A 16627-nucleotide genomic window follows, 5' to 3' on the forward strand; every position below is an offset into this window, starting at 1 on the left:
CAAAAAAAAAATTTATTCTTAAATGCACAAAAAGAAAAAATAGATTATTCTTAAATTGTATAAAGAGAATCCAAACAACAAATTTTATGAAGAATTTTTATTCTAATTTTGTGAGGAGAAGAAAAATTAGAGCCATCTTTCTAAGGCTTAACGCATGCTAGATCTAAGGCATATCTCTCATTTTTTATAATTTTCACAGAAATTAAGAAAACATATTAAAATTTTTGTTATATCCTTAAAATTTAAATTGATCTTGATACTCTTTTATGGATTTGAGGTTAAACTAGGAAATTTATACCAAATTATATATACCAAATCTAAAACGACACATATTTTGAAACATACAAATAATTTTAGAATTCTATTTGTGAAACGTATGGAGTATTATAGTTAGATTAAATGCATACATTATCTCACAAAAATATTTTAACCATCAAAATTCAAAACTCTAAATCTAATATCAACTTAAAAACATATTCACTAGTTTATAAATTGTATTATAATCTTATTTTTGGGCAAAATTTTATATAGGAAAATATACAATTATATAAGTGTCTTACTATTTGGTTTATGTCTTTATGAATTTTATTAATGGACCCACGGTTATACACATAATTAAGAACAAATCTGTGGGAGGGAAGACATCCATACTATACCTAGATAGTTGTACGATCGGCAGGTCGCGTTTATGAAGTTGTGTTTATTGCGTTTTTTTTATAACTTTTTCTACCTCTTTTAGTCTTTTGACTAATTACAAGATAAAATCTATATTACTACTAACATTTTAATTATTCTTAATTGAAATTTTGTAATTTTTAGTCTGCGTTATTTAGTGTATATATAATGTAACAATGTTTCAACGGTTGCAAAGTTTAATAAAATATCAAGAGCTTCTATTATAAATTAATGGTAAACGAATCTTTCCCACTTTCTTCTAAAGTTTAGGTACTTGTCAGCCTCTCCTTTTCATGTGTTTATAAGAATAACTAAGAAAACAATGCAACATGAAAATAAAAAAGGAGAATTATGGGGAGGAGCCATTGGAGGAGGAATTGTAGCCGTAAGGGTTATTGCTTGCCCAATTCCATAGATCCCTACACATCTCCTCTATCCCATACTTGGCCCTGCATTCATTCATACCATACCAAACAAACAAACTGCGTAAATACAAAATCAGTATACTATAATGCTGTGACTGCTTCTAATTTTCAACCCATCTCTATGGTAAAAATTTTAACTGAGAGATTGATGCAATAATTTTAATGATGGTCATTCCTAATATTTACATGCTAAATTGTCATTTCTTCTACGTTCTAACTCTTCTATATTATGTTGACAAAATGAAATGAGCTTTACTTCCAATTGAGTTCACGTTCTGCCTTTTCCGTTGAGGCGTAAACAACTTCAGCGTCTCCAGGACGACGTCCGGCCATCACCAACGGGATTTTCTAATCAGAAACAATCAAATAATTTGAAATCAATGATCGAAAACTTGGGTAATATAGGCCAAAGAACAGCTCATTTGATTAGAGAAATGTGGTAATAAACAAACAAACCAATCAATGTTTACCTTTCCGGATGCCTTTTCAAAGGCAGCGACCATCTCTAAAACAGATGTTCCATTACCCGTTCCAAGATTGTATACCTCACAACCTGACCATTTCCAAGAATTAAGCTTGAATCCAATGACAAATCATGAATGAGAGGAGAAACAGAATTAGAGTTTTCAAGATAATCCTTACTGATTTTGAGATCATCTAGCTTACGCAGAGCGGCTATATGTCCATCAGCTAAGTCCATGACATGAATGTAATCTCTAACCTGAAAGACAGATATATATATATATATATATATATATATGTGTGTGTGAGATAAAATCATAATTCTCCCCACATGCCAACACAGTACATGAGATTGTAATGTTGATTTTTAAAATGGTTTCTTGTCAATTGAAAAACATCATAAGATATGTACATACCCCTGTACCGTCCTTAGTATTGTAGTCGGTTCCAAACACAGTGAGGTGAGGTCTCCGGCCAACTGCAACTTGTTGGACATAAGGCATGAGATTGTTGGGAACTCCAAGAGGATCTTCACCAATGTAACCACTAGGGTGTGCACCAACAGGGTTGAAGTATCTAAGCAATATGATCTTCCATTCAGGGTCAGAACCATGTACATCCCGGCAAATTTCTTCGATAAAAAGCTTACATAGCACACAAACAAAGACTCTCTCAGTCAGATTCATATTTCCTGATTACTACTACTATAGTAATCATGCTAAAAGATGACTACCTTTGTACGGCCATATGGGTTAGTGGCAGAAATAGGAGACTCCTCAGTGCAAGGAACCTCTTTAGGCCAGCCATAGACAGTAGCAGATGACGAAAACACAAGCTGGAAAAAACAGAGTAGTAAAAGCCAATCATGAGATCAAACAAGACAAAAACTCAATAAAAAAAAAAGGGAAATGCATTGCATGTGGTGGCAAAAAGCAAAAAAAACAGAGAGGAAGAGAGAATATACGTTTTTGCAGCCGTATTGAGACATAACCTCCAAGAGAGTAATAGTGCCAACAAGATTGTTATTATAATAGAGCAAAGGCTTCTCCACACTCTCACCAACTGCTTTCAGTCCAGCAAAGTGTATCACTGCATCAAACCTATAACAACAAATATTAATTCCCCAATTATTACAACAGTCCAATCATTTTTTTTAGTCATAAAAAGAAGAGTTTTTTTCTTTTATTTTTACTTTGTTTCTGAGAAAATCTTCTCAAGCGCAGACCTATCTCTGAGATCCACCTGCAGCAGGTAGACAAAAACCGAATGTTAAAGAAACTAAACTGACCCAAAAGATTCTGATTTCAGCAAATGAATAAAATTATTATTCACCTTCCCCCAAAGAACATATCCCAAATTCCAGACAGATCAACCATGTCGAATTATATATATATATATATATATATAAATATTAGTAAGCAGGATAATAGTATTAAATTACTCATTTCACATGGCAGCATCAATTCAATACTTTATTCTGGAATCATAACAGTACACATAAAGTAATTTAGCCCACATGCTGTACAGAACTAAAAAATTAACAAGAACCCTGGAACCAAACACCACCATCATCACTGATACGCCAAATAAAAAATGAAAAAAAATTCGTGTTCGTCGTTGATGAACCGGTCATTCCAATTCCGGTATATAACCAAACCGGTGAAACATAATTCTATAACCACGCGTTTCCTAAACCAAAAAAAAAAAAAAAAATATCATTTGGGGGAAGGAAACAGAACCTGGTGGAAGGAGAGGCGGTTTCCGTTTTCGGCGGCGAGTTTTTTGACGCGCTGGAGAGAAGCAGCGGAGGAATTGTCGTAATTGTCAACAACGACGGCGGAGTAACCACCGTTTAGAAGTTGTAGCACCGTATGACTTCCGATGTAGCCAGCGCCGCCGGTGACCAGAATGTTCTTCGCCATCGTTACCTGAACAAAATGAATAATACTCACTCGCAGAAGTTATATATAATTCAAAACTTTAGGAAGAGCGTTTTGGGATCGAACGAAGAAAATATATAAGAAAAACAAAAAAAAAAGGGGGGTTTTAATTTATAGGAGAGAAGCGGTTTTGGGGTTTGACTGTAATATATTTCACTTTCTGAATTCTACGTTTCTTCTAGAGAGAAAGAGAGAAAGAAGAAGAAACTTTTTCCTACGTGGCATGATTTGGTTTGGGTGCGAATATTACCAGAATGTTATTAATTGTCTTTATTACCCTTTGACGTTTTTGTTTTTCGGAAATGTGTATTTTTATTATATAGGATATAGTTGCTCTTTTTTTTTTTTTTTTTTTTTGGGTTTTCTTGATATTTATTGGTTTCATTTAAAAAGTTAACAAACGAATGGATTTATTAATTTGGACGGATTTGTTAAGAGGAGTTTTTTTAGGTAGAATAAGTGGAACATACATTTTTTCCCACAAAGTTCGGGGGGGTCACGAGATTTGAGAATATTTTGACTGTGCTATATAGCATTCGAGGATTGTGTTTGTGTACGTGTATCAGTTAACATGACAAAAAGTAACTTAATAATAATCCCGTAATATATACACAGTTTCCTTCGAACCATACGATCTTTTTTTAAATATGTTTTGAACATAGGAAAAGGCTATAATATATTTTGAAACAATTCTCGGCAATATATTATTTTAGGGAGATAATATATATATTCATATAAGATTGGTGGTGGCACCGTTTATATCAAACTTCTCCAAGGACTTCCCGTGACTTCTTGAGTCGGTCATGAAAAGTATGATACATTGTTATCTTTCTTTATTTTGGATCACCTTTTCTTTCCTTTTGTTTTCAGTTTTATAGTTTCCTTACACTTCTCGTGAATCTAAGAATTCAATATACAGAGGTAAATTAAAGTTTAACTGTCTTTGAGTTTAATTCTGCAGCTCCGCTTCTGTGGTTCACTTCTGCAGCTCCGCTTGTCAACTTAAGTGACGTACTAAACTTAAGAGTTAGAGTAAGGCTAAAAAGTCAAAACACGAGGACTACCACTTTGCGAGTTAAAAAAGCTTCAATGTTAATTCATCGAATACAGCGCGGTTTACGTCAATTCTTTTATTAATCTGAAGTAAAGCATAGATTAATAACGTGGAATCACAGGAAAAAAAGAACTACCATTTATATAGATACTAGATGATTGCCAAATTTCTTTAATGTTTATTGTGTTTGAAGCAGTCCCCACACTCAAACATCATATGCATAAATTTATGTCAGTAATATGAAAGCGATTAGAAACATGAGTTTAATTACCAGTTATCAAAATTGATTAGGTCGCACTAAACACACAAAAGAGTCTGTTTGGAGTCTTTGGGCCATTATATGATCCCTTGATGATAAAATCATTTAATGGAGTTAGGCCGAACGTCTTTAGCCGCTTCTCGATGGTACTTACTTTTAGGGCCCGGGACCAGACTTTAAATGTGTGATTAACAGTTTAAGATTGACACAATCAAATCGTAAGAGATTTTATTTGGTTCAGTTTTTGGAATAGGACATATTTACTTTTATTTTACTCTCTTTTCTTTCTCGTCTAAATAGGCCATACATACTTAAATCATAATTTTTTGTTTTCCTTTAGTAAACAAATTACATCTTCCAAAGAAAGAAAAGTGGAAACTAGTCATATGGCAGAAGGAACGAGAGAAAAAGCTCCCAATTTATTTCGCCTGAATCAACTGAGTCTGAGACATATAATAGATGCAAAGTAACGGAAAATACAGAATTACCAAAAAATTGGAGGTGCGGGGAATCGAACCCCGTGCCTCTCGCATGCGAAGCGAGCGCTCTACCATATGAGCTACACCCCCAACTTGATGATTACCATGTTATATAAGCTGAAATGTTTCTCCGGCAACCCTAACTCACAGAGGGTAGAAGAACATGGATGTGCGTCACACAAAAATGCACACGCGAATGAAACTGGGAACCTTTAATTCAAGCTTTTTCGAGGAGACGTACACACTTACGTAGGGGGCAAAACATGTGATTAACAGAAATGCAAGTAACGAATGAAAACCCAAGATTTCACTTCTTATTATTTTCTTAGATGGAATTGTCAGATCCTAACAAGTCATAGATTCACAAAAGAATTACATTGCTTACTGCATAACAGGAATCTAAAGCTCTAAAACCCAAAAGCCACAATCTAAACTGGAACGATCCATAAAATCTTTCTGGTTTTCTCAGTGGGGAAATCTTCCGACTCTAGCCCATGGTGGCAACCTTGGAAGTTGAACTGCAGCGCCATACTTGTTAATCATCTTTCTCTGCTCTTTCATGCTTGCAAAGCGAGAGTCCAGTGTCTTACTCTTCCATTCTCTGTTTTCTACTTTCTGATCTACCTCATGCCTCTGCAGATAAGAAATTTATTGTTATTAGCCATCCAAACATTCAGTATAATGCCCTTGGATATACGATTCACAATAATCAGGCTCATTATTCACACACCACGCATATTTATCAGATCAAGCTCCTATCACATTCAATCAATCCATAAACCTTTTACATACTCCCTACCATCGACAGGCAGATAGAGCTATGGATGCAGAAGGCTATAAAAATGCACATATTCGGGTCCCTCCCATACACATACAGATATGAAAAAACAAGAATAATGTTCTGAGGAAGAGACTGTAAGAAGCTACTAAGCTAGTCTAATGCAATCTAACAGATAATCATGAATAAGTTACCTTTGCGTTGACTCTAGCCTGTACAGATCTATTTTGAACTGGTGGAGCAATACGCCTGCACAAAATTAAAAAAGGAATTGCTAAGGAACCGAAAAGACATACAGAGACAACCTTTAAGAACATCAGAAACTTGAAGTGCAGACGGTAACTGGCACCAACAGATGAAATGATCTGTTATCGAGTTGTTAACAACAAAAGCTGAACCTCTTCATATATAGAAGGATCAAGGATCTAAGGCAAAATCCAACTACCAAGTAACAAAAAGATGACAAATAGCCATTTAATTATCAGCATGGAACACTTCACTTCCCAGACCTATAGGCGCCCAGACACTGACAAAACTCCAAACCCGCAGTAACGACACAGAAAAAATGCAGCTCTTTTCCAGGTCAACCCACCAAGAGATGGCCCTTGTCCTCCCGTCAAAGCAACTTATAAAAGACTAAGAGAAGAGAGCCCAAAAGAGAGGACCCGATGTGCAATATATATACAGATGAAGATCCGGAAGTCTGACTTCACAATTTTCCCAATAACAGGTTTCTAACAATACAGTTTCAGAACCTCAGAGAGCTAGGCTTCTTCAGGATGCAGTAAGAAGATCAAACATGACACATAGGCGGCTGACATGAATGCAAATGAGTTTCATGTCCAATGTGGTTATATCAAAGGCCAAGTACAGTATCATATTGCTCGACTTGTTAATCTGACAGTAAAAACACGAACTTCAAGCGAGGTCAACCTAGCCACACCCTAACCACCCAAGGTCATATCAAAGGCCAACCAACTCTTGAAACAAAAACCCTAGCTCAAATCTCCAATCCAAAAATGTGAACTGACTCCTCCAACCACCATCATAAACTCAACTACATAAATCTTTATAACTATGCAGTCATTAAACTGACGACCATCTAGTGACCAGGAGCTTAGATAGAAGCCTCTTGGATCAGAAACAATCGAAGATACTATAAGGACTCCAGATTAAGAAACAAGGTCAGAGAATTATCCAGCATTCTAGACCTTGACTGATTCGCACTGGTCATCCATCCACCATGAAAAGCTTTACCAGCAGCAGCGGCTTTACGAGCCATGTTTGTTGTTGAAGGAAACTGATTTCCTTTGAAATTGGACCTTCTCTTGGCAACAGCACCCTGAAAAATATGAGATAATATTCAGAAGGAAAATCCCAAAAAAAATGGAAAACCAATATCCAAATGATAGACAAAGAAACCAGGACAACAGATCAACAGAGCAGAGGAGAAGGCCAAAAAGTTCACCTGTCTAACGGAAGAAAGTGACTTCACATATTTCGACACCTTAGATGTATCATTTCTCGCAGCACCACTGAAGTTTTGGGTTTTCTTCTGCACAGCAAAAAACGAAATTATATACCAACGACCAGTTAAATGACATTACAGTCTCCTAAAAACAAGAGGCATGTAATACCAGAGACCAACTATATGAAGAGTATTATTACCTTTTCCCTCCTTGGTTTCTTGCCCCTATTCACATTGTTTTTTCTCTTTGACAACTTGATGATATCATCTAAGACAAGAGATAATATAGACATCTTAATAAGCAATCAAACAACACGAGGGAAACATAATAGAAGCTATGGGGAGATTGTATCACAAACATAACAATACCTAAAGCCATGGAGACTTTCTTCTCAGTAAGGGCAATGACCTCCGAGATAGGTGGAACTTGAGTCTCCATCTGCACAAAACAAAGCAAATTCTTAAAACAAAAAAAAAAAAATTATACAACATGTAAGAAATTGTACACTTTTCATACAAAACGCCGTATACACAAAATGCTATCACAAGAGAATGAAACGATCGAAGACATAGGAAGAAACGAGTCCAGGGAAGATATAAAAAAACCCTAACCTACAAATGAAATTACAATAAATCCGCGAAGAACACAGCTAACGAGTCATAATAAATCAGGATAAGAATACATTCACCGAATCCATGAGAAGCTCGCGATAAACCCTAATTCACACAATTCAATTGATCAAGACGAAGAATCAAAACCTAAAAAATATCGGAACTCGTCAAGAAAAATAGAGGAAAAATCCCAGAGAAGAGAAAGCTTTACCGATTATTATGATGTCAAAATCTACAAAGAGATGAGAGAAACGAAGAAGAAGAAGAAGATGATCGGAGAGCGAGGTCGAAGCTATCTGAGAGTCTTTCTGAACAAAGAACAAAACGAACGAGTCAACACGTCCGCATAAAGCCACTTCTCTGAGACTTTTATACGAGTTTTTTTTAATCTAATCTAATCGAGTCGGCGGATATCGACCAGAAACTAAAACAAATTGGCATGTGTTAATCAGATTTTCAAGTCCATGTGTAAGCATCGATCGCCAACGTGGCATAATGTCATTGGTTCCATTATTAGAGAAGAAATCAACGACTAATAAAAATTAGCAAACAAATTAGTGTATATGTTTAATGACTTAATCCAATATTGGGTATAATTTACCATTATTGGGTAGTATGACCATATCAGTAATGAAATGTGGCATGGTAAATTATTATACTTCTAAATTTTCTTTTTATACCATTTAAAAAAAAATTAATAGGCATGTGACTAACCAGTTAATATTTTTTAAAATTATAAAAAGAAAATTTAGAAGTATAATTTACCATGCCACATACGTCACTAAATCTCCAAGACCAAAAGGCCAAAGTACGTCACTAAGCTACTGTTTTTCTTATCGGTTGAGTTCAAGAGCCAAGACTCCGAAGCTATAAACATACGATTGTACCAAATATTGCCGTGAAGTTCACACTCCGGAGACATATAACCAGATTGGTTAATCAAAATGAGAAATGAAATAAATAATTGAAGACCCAAAATCAACAACAATCGTGTGATTCGTAACATATAAAGTACATGGGATTAGGATAATCTAAAAAATAAAGAAAAAACATACATCTTGTTTATTTAATGTAGGTGCATTATGGTCTTATGGAAGGTTTACTTAAGCATAGGTAGGTGCAGTTATGGTCTTATGGAAGGTCCTCTGACTGCTGCTTCCACAACGTAGTAGCGTAGAGAACTAACTTGATAAGGCCGAGAACAACACAGATTCCATTCGTATAAATCCAATGATTTGTGTACCATATGCAATTTGACTTTGATAATGTCAAAACCAAGATCGTGATGATAGCCAAAGCTAGAAACTCAGTCGCTAAAGCGAGGAGTATGATTAACCGCCGCTTGTTGCAAAAACATGAAAAACGGCCACGTACACGAGGTTGATTGTAATTCCCAACCCATTTACAATCATAAGCATAGTACGTGGGTGATTTTTTTTAATGGGATCCCATACAAAAACCCAGAGCAAAGAGCTCATAAGAGAGGCTAGGTTTGGGAATGGTGAGAGATCACCAACTGATCGATATTTCCCCATTCGAACAAATGCTATTGTTCACAATGAAATTTTTATGAGAAATATCTTCTTTTCCAAAAGAGTGGATGTAGAAAACATATCTTGTGTTGCTGAAATTTTTTAAAATATACCCATTAGAATATACATACTTTTAACTAATTTCACCGATTTTAATATGAAAAATTAAATTAAAAAAATAGTAAAACATATGCAAAATATTAACTAAATATAAGTAAATTTTCTTTACGTATGTATTTTTATAACAAATAAAATAGATTCTCAATTATTGTCATATTAACATTTTGTTAGTTCACTATATAAGTAGACGTGCTATAGCAAAGGTTAAATTTTATTTTATACAAATTTGTATATATTATATTTTAAAATAAAATTTTAATATGTTGTATTAGTTTATGTTGTGAAGTTATTTCAATAAAGTATGTTCTACAGCATAACTTGATTGTCATTATAAGACATAATTTTGTAAATTTAATTTTTTTAAAGCGAGTTATTATATTATGATTAATTTAATATATGTCATACTTTTTGTTTTAATATATTTGGTTTCTTGAAATTCTTTCATATTATAGTGACATATTATTGACTCATGCTATAACAAATCAAATTAGAGTGTCTATAATTTCTAACTTTTTGATCTATTAAATATTTATGATATTCTTAAAAAATATCAAGTTCCAATATTTTTAAAATATTTCAAATTAAGTTATTTAAAAGTTTATTATAGTATATAAAATTATACAATTCAACAAAAGAAATGTATGAAATTAAATTTTAATATTCAAATTTTGATCCGTTATTCAGTCAAAATTTTAGTTGAATAGATATTTTTTTTAAGAATAATATTACTAAAAATTGAATATTTTATAGATTGCACAATTTATTTGTTTTTAAAAATTCAACTTATGGTATATCCATAAATAAAACTATTTTTTAATTATAATAAAAATATGATAATTTATTTGTTTCACAGAAATAGAGTCATATAAAGATGAAAGGTGAAGTATAATGATAATTAACAAATTAATATGGTAAGGTAGATAATTAAATGTTTTATTAGATGAAAAATTTAATAAAGGAAACTATTAAACTATATTCTTAATAATTTTAAATGTCATAATATCAGTGAGTTATATTTGAATGTCATAATATCTTAACAAAAATGTTCACCCATAATTTATTATAAAGTCTACAAAAGAAAGTCATGTACTTCCAAAATAGTAAAAGGATTAAAAAAGTCTTTCCGTGTAAAATTTTAGTACAAGTTCTCAAGTTTTATATGGTTTTTCATCTTTTTTTTTAAACATATAATTCATTATATAATACTCTACTAGTACAAATAAAAGATTTAAAAAATATGAAATTTTGTTAGGCCAAACTTTTCACTTCGAATTTCATTTTCTAACAGTCTCACTACATTAATTGGATCTATCCAATTTCTTTTTCAATAATCAATGGTTTCTGACCAAGCATCAGTGTTCGCCTACTAAGCCGCAGTCTTGATCGTTTTGGCCAGCGGTCATCTACTCAGTTTGGATCAGTTTGAGTTTTATTTATTGCTTTGGAAAAGCTGATTCACAAAGTAGTTTACTAGTCTCGAAATTTGAAAATTGTGAATTTGTGATACGATGAATGTCTTCGTTTGGTGTAATAATATTGACTCAGGATCATGATTTTGGGACAATACATCCTCAAAATCATTTTGTTCAGTGATTATTTAATTCTGATTTAACGGCTGATAAAAAGGGAGAAATTAGGATTAGTTCAGTTCTGGCCGTAGATCCACTTCTCAGCATTGCTGGTGTAAGAAACAAGTTCTTCAGGCTTAAACCACAAGCTGATCTCGTCTTTAGCTGTCTCTGGTCCATCGCTTCCATGGATTATGTTCCTGCAATTCCCCAATAAGCCAACAAACCAAATCTATAAACTCTTGAGAAAACAATTCAAACACAATCATATAAAATGCAGAATATATATAATGTACCTTCCAACAACAACTGCGAGATCGCCTCGGATAGTTCCAGGTTCAGATTTCTGAGGATCTGTGGCTCCAATCAGTTTACGTCCGTATCTAATCACTCCTTCACCTTCCCATACCTAAACAATTGTTTTTGGGATATGAGACCTAAACCAGACCAACTCTGTTGTTTATGGTTTCAAAAGTTCGAGTGAGAGTTGCTTCCTTACCATGGCAACAACAGGGCCTGAGCTAAGGAAGTTACACAAGCCGTTGAAGAAAGGTCTCTCCTTTAGATCATGGTAATGCTTCTGCGCAAAACCCTTTGAAGGAACCATGACTTTGATACCAACAAGCTTGTATCCTTTGCGTTCGAACCGGGAAATGATTTCTGATATCTGGTGAGAGAAGAACCATAAAATCAAACAACTTTGATCATCTATTCATCTTAATAACAAGTAACACCTGAGATCCATAAACAATAACAAGCAAATCCGCCTATCTATTTACCAGTCCTCGCTGCACACCATCAGGTTTAATAGCGATGAAAGTGCGTTCCATCTAATTAAAACAGAGATATTCAATTAGACAGAGAGACCATGGATAACCTCAAGATAAGGATATAGCTATATGTGTTAGTGATATATTATATTACCTCTGCAGCAAGTACTTCCTGATCTTGGAGCATGAAGGCTAAAACAGAAGGAAGCAAAATGAATAAGCTGTGTTAGTCATCAAATCTAAGTAAAACATGAGTAAGAGTGAGTTTCTGTAGAAACAAAACAACTCATCAGCTATAAGTCTTGCAGGTATATAGTTCAAAAGCAATTACCAATTCAGAAAAAAAGTTGACATTGTTTTCGAGTCAAAATGTTGAAATGTTATTACGTTTTATTGTATTACCAAGGTGAAAATTTTAGTGTTGTCATACAGAAGAGAATATATTCGTGAAAAAGTTAGTATGTAAAACCTGCAGCTGGAAGAGCGAGGAGTCCGGTAATGCAGCTCTTAGAGTCGAAGCCAGAACTCGATTTTCCAAAGCTGGATGCATACTGAGGGACTTTTCCAGACGCATACACCACTGTTGCTGCACCAATAGCTCGGCCTTCTGAAACATATAACCTAATGTCAAAATATACATAATAATCAATGTATCCACAAAATGTTCAATGAAATATGTTGTGACTTTGTTGATATGGGAATAAGAAAAAACAAGAGATCTAAAACAACCTCTTTATAATGATGGATTTATCAATTAAAAATCTTATGTAGGCAGATCAAGCAAGAGACAAAAACCTGAATATGAGAGTCGAAATTTGTTAATCCAATTAGTTTCACATAAAATGTGTTAACATGACGGATTCCCTCACAAGAATATCTCTACAGAACCAGCCACATAAGTGTCATATTCAGATAACAATAAATTTCCTTTTCTTGGGGTGATAAGAAAACATGTGATACTGTATCATGAAAAAGCTTTGATATTTTAGATTGAAAACGATTCAACAGATCACTGATTCGAGTGGATTCAAACGGGAAGACGAAGAAAACCAAAGGTAGATTCAGAATTTATTTGACGCATCTATCTACATATATCCTCCCATGAAATTTATCATATTTTCAGGGAAACAAACAGAACAAAAAAGAGAAGCAGATAGAAAATTAACGTACCTGATAAGAAACGAGCATTCTTGGCTGAAGAAAGAAGAGACCTGGCTGCTCTAGAAGCAGATCTGCAGATTTGGGAGCTCATCTCTCTTATTACTCAATGCGAGAAGACAGAGATGAGTGATGTGAAAAAATAGTGCCTCTGAAATGAGAGAACCTGTTGGAGGATTTTATACCAGCATGCTTCAATCGAACTGGCATGGGTCAGCGTTGGTTTGGTTGGGTCGGATCAGAGAAGGACTTAAAGGGTCAGGATTTATTGCCTATCTAATCACTCTTTTTCCAACGAGTTTTATTGCCTATTCCAGAAACGAATATATTCCAATGTCTTTAGCAGCTAAAAATATTGTAATCACCAGTTTAGTAAAAGAACCTTTCATTGACGTGAATTCTACTACAAGTCTACGTCTAAAGTAAGCATTTTATATACATAGAAATGAAAACTATACAGAGCAGTGGTCAATCTTCAATTTTATTATAGAGCTTTGCTTGATCCGTTTGGTAGCTTTTCTTCTGGTTCAAACTTGCAATCGAGGCGCAATAGTGACAACCACGAATCAACCTAAAATCATGCAAAACCGTAAAATGGTCGTGTTCAAATGCTGTAGGATCACTCAACAACAAAATCTGTGTGTTAAGAACTTAAGATGTATATGTAGTTGGTTCACCTGTATTTTAGAGGTGCTTGAGCACTCAAATCTTAGACCTTGACGGGTTAAGATGTAAAAGCAATGATGGGGTTCATCGAATTCCCTAGTGTAGCTAGGTAACGAACCAACTTCTACAATATCCGCCAGCAATGTCGAATCTTGAGGGCTTAAATCTGCAATGGAGAGTTTCAAGAGACGATACAAGAAGAATGCAAATTTGAAACAAGATTGTAAAAGTTGAAACTTAACTCACCTGTTGACAATAAATGGAAGAAAAGACAAGGGCCTTGAAGGACGACAAACCGAGGAAGCCAGTCGTCTACTTCTGTATCATCTATTGGTGCTGGCTCACCAGGAAGAGCTGCCCAACGCTGAAGTTAAACAAAAAAAAAAAAAGCAAATTTGTGATATAAGATACGCTAAGCTTGAGTCTTATGGATCAATAATATAAGTAATTCTCAGAGTAAAAGCCTACACTTCGGATAAACAAATAGCCAGATAAACGGGCAGAGCGCAAGACTTCATCCACATGTTCCAACCTATGGAAGGGTACAGAAAGAAGAAAGTAAAATAACCGGTTATGATCTGAGCATGGGACAATTTGAGCATTATGACTTACTGCGCTTTGAGGTAAGCTTCTCTTTCTTCCAAATCAGAAAGTTCTGATCTAAGTGATTCTAACTCCGCTGCTGATAGCTCTACCTGCAAATGAGAGAAAAATCAAACTTTGACGTGACGGGGTGAATCAAAAACAAAGAAGAAAGGTGTGAGAATGGAACCTTATCTTGACCGTCTGAAACCCAAGGCAGACGGCGAAGAGTGAACATGTTCAACATAAGTGCTGCTCTTTTCAAATTTCTGCGAGTACGTGACTGGCTATGAGACCTACTCTAAAGCAAAGCACCCAAAAATACAATCAATGTCAGCTCAAAGATTCTCTTTCTAGCATATTGGTGTGCTAACAAACAAGTTACCTTACCTCAGAGAAAGATCGTCCTTTTGCTGCGAAGATGATGGAGTATTGTCTTGAGAAGATACCGTGGTGGGACTAGGAGCACCAAAGTAATCAGGTAATATGTTTAACTTCCTAGGAGTACCATCACCCATGAATCTGAAATTTTGGGCTTATGAAACGAATTCAGAACCTTCCACAAGATGATGAATGAAAGCGTACAGCAAGAGTTCCTTCATTCAAAAATGAAACTACAGATTACTACCACAGCTTATAGATTCACTAAATCCGTGAATGCACATTAGTGTTCCATTGTGATAAAAAAAATACATAACTTGATTCCTCAAAAGAAGTCAACAAACACCACAGTTTTTGTCCACATATTTACATAGCAATCTTGACAAAGACTATAAAAAAAAAATAAAAAAAAAAAATAAAAAAAAAAATCATTGATAAAACTAATTTAAAGCATGATATAATCTTCGATTCTGATATGAAGCAATCAGGCTATATGAATTCTAGCATCCCATGAACTCTTAAATTTCTCTAAGTGACATGTCTCTCAGTACTCAGTAGTATGCTTAATTGCTTATTGTGGATCATACAACTAAATGAAGAAGTATCATCACAAGAAAGAAACAAACATACCTTTGTATCCTATCTATCTTTCACTGCTGACCCAATTTTTAATAATCCTACTTCACAGATCAAATTTGTTAATCTTCAAAGTTTCTGCAAAAAAAAAAAAAAAAAGAACTCTTGTGAAGTTTATCATAAGCTCTCAAAAATCAAAAGTTACAGGATCGAATTTTCTGGGAATAAGCAGAGAAGAAAACCCAAAAAATTGGAAACCCTAAACCACGAAAGCAATAAAAAACCTTGAAAGCACAATCAATAGTAGAAACTCTGAAAAAACAAAGTAGAAATAAAAAACGACGAAAAGATCGACAGCAGAACTTGTTTGTACCTTACCTACCTGATCAAATGAGAGAGAGAGAGAGAGAGAGGTTGAAGACGAATTAATATTTCTTAACGAACTCAAAAAACAAAATGTGATTTCTGTTTTTAAGGGAAAGTGTGTTTTTTTTTTTTTTTTTTGGTTAGGTGCTTTGGCTGCTCCAAGCAAGACGATGGTATGAAAAGACGTTTGTACCCCCAGGTTACTTCCGCCAGCCAAAGCAAGACGCTTGTTATATAGATTCTACAATGTCAAAAACTTTACTATTAATTAATGAAAATGAATGAGATAATAAACCTGGTCTTCCGATAACTTAGATAGTTTAATTACAATTATTAATGTCTGTATATATCTTCATCCTATCTGAATTATGCTTTTTCATATTTAAAATACTGTATTTGAATTTGAAAAAGTAAACAAATAATGGCAAGTGTTTTTTTTTCGTAATTGAACCTTTTTTTTTTTTTTTTTTTAGCCTAAGACAAAAGTGGATGGATGGGGTAATGATAATGATTTGAGAGAATGGGATTCCAATTATTAATGTCGTTGACCTCTATATGCTTTATCTTGTTCTTGCAGCCTTTTTCCTTATTTAATCAAACAAACCACATTATTAGCAATTTAATCACAAAAACACATTAGCAATATATTAAGTTTAGGCCCATAGTACATTGGTTCTCCAGTTTGAACATATGACAAAGCCCAAATGTTAATACGTTTTCTCCGGTTACGCGTAAATCAGTTCAGGTCCAACCAGT

General features: G+C 34.2%; 3 protein-coding genes and 1 non-coding gene across 15 annotated transcripts; all 4 read right to left on the bottom strand.

Moving 5' to 3' along the window:
* Positions 1-871: 871 nt before the first annotated feature.
* Positions 872-3883, bottom strand: LOC104722611 (UDP-glucose 4-epimerase 2). Its single transcript, XM_010440811.3, has 9 exons — positions 3302-3883; positions 2755-2804; positions 2527-2662; positions 2296-2397; positions 1979-2206; positions 1743-1821; positions 1571-1653; positions 1357-1448; positions 872-1124 (listed from the first exon to the last, which is right to left on the bottom strand). Exons 1-9 carry the CDS (start codon positions 3482-3484, stop codon positions 1025-1027), a joined length of 1053 nt encoding a protein of 350 aa, XP_010439113.1. The 5' UTR covers positions 3485-3883; the 3' UTR covers positions 872-1024.
* A 1428-nt stretch (positions 3884-5311) lies between these two features.
* On the bottom strand, positions 5312-5384 carry TRNAA-CGC (transfer RNA alanine (anticodon CGC)). The gene has a single exon. It is a non-coding gene; the product is annotated as a tRNA-Ala (tRNA).
* A 202-nt stretch (positions 5385-5586) lies between these two features.
* On the bottom strand, positions 5587-8591 carry LOC104722612 (uncharacterized). Of its 4 annotated transcripts, none has more exons than XR_015571990.1 (8): positions 8364-8583; positions 8153-8257; positions 7910-7979; positions 7741-7808; positions 7541-7627; positions 6582-7414; positions 6267-6321; positions 5587-5927 (listed from the first exon to the last, which is right to left on the bottom strand). XR_015571990.1 is itself a non-coding variant. In XM_010440813.3 (8 exons), the coding sequence occupies exons 3-8, from the start codon at positions 7977-7979 to the stop codon at positions 5760-5762; spliced, it is 579 nt and encodes a 192-aa protein (XP_010439115.1). In that variant the 5' UTR covers positions 8153-8257; positions 8364-8583; the 3' UTR covers positions 5587-5759. The 4 variants fall into 4 exon arrangements, 2 of the variants coding, with proteins under 2 accessions (XP_010439115.1, XP_010439114.1); XM_010440813.3 differs by having other exon boundaries at positions 7284-7414; XR_015571989.1 differs by lacking the exon at positions 8153-8257 and having other exon boundaries at positions 8364-8571.
* A 2710-nt stretch (positions 8592-11301) lies between these two features.
* On the bottom strand, positions 11302-16007 carry LOC104722615 (nucleoside diphosphate kinase IV, chloroplastic/mitochondrial). Of its 9 annotated transcripts, XM_010440817.3 has the most exons (16): positions 15888-16006; positions 15560-15643; positions 14939-15144; positions 14739-14844; positions 14579-14661; positions 14435-14498; positions 14213-14330; positions 13978-14132; positions 13816-13871; positions 13313-13374; positions 12612-12749; positions 12297-12334; positions 12152-12202; positions 11872-12039; positions 11669-11781; positions 11302-11572 (listed from the first exon to the last, which is right to left on the bottom strand). In XM_010440817.3, the coding sequence occupies exons 3-16, from the start codon at positions 15064-15066 to the stop codon at positions 11449-11451; spliced, it is 1404 nt and encodes a 467-aa protein (XP_010439119.2). In that variant the 5' UTR covers positions 15067-15144; positions 15560-15643; positions 15888-16006; the 3' UTR covers positions 11302-11448. The 9 variants fall into 9 exon arrangements, with proteins under 9 accessions (XP_010439119.2, XP_087328591.1, XP_010439117.1 ...); XM_087472464.1 differs by lacking the exons at positions 11302-11572; positions 11669-11781; positions 11872-12039; ... (2 more) ...; positions 12612-12749; positions 13313-13374 and having other exon boundaries at positions 13669-13871; positions 14939-15070; positions 15884-16007; XM_010440821.3 differs by lacking the exons at positions 11302-11572; positions 11669-11781; positions 11872-12039; ... (2 more) ...; positions 12612-12749; positions 13313-13374 and having other exon boundaries at positions 13669-13871; positions 14939-15070.
* Positions 16008-16627: the final 620 nt, after the last annotated feature.

Source organism: Camelina sativa, chromosome 11 (assembly GCF_030686135.1).
Source record: "Camelina sativa cultivar CO46 ecotype springtype chromosome 11, ASM3068613v1".
Classification (NCBI taxonomy): Eukaryota; Viridiplantae; Streptophyta; class Magnoliopsida; order Brassicales; family Brassicaceae; genus Camelina; species Camelina sativa.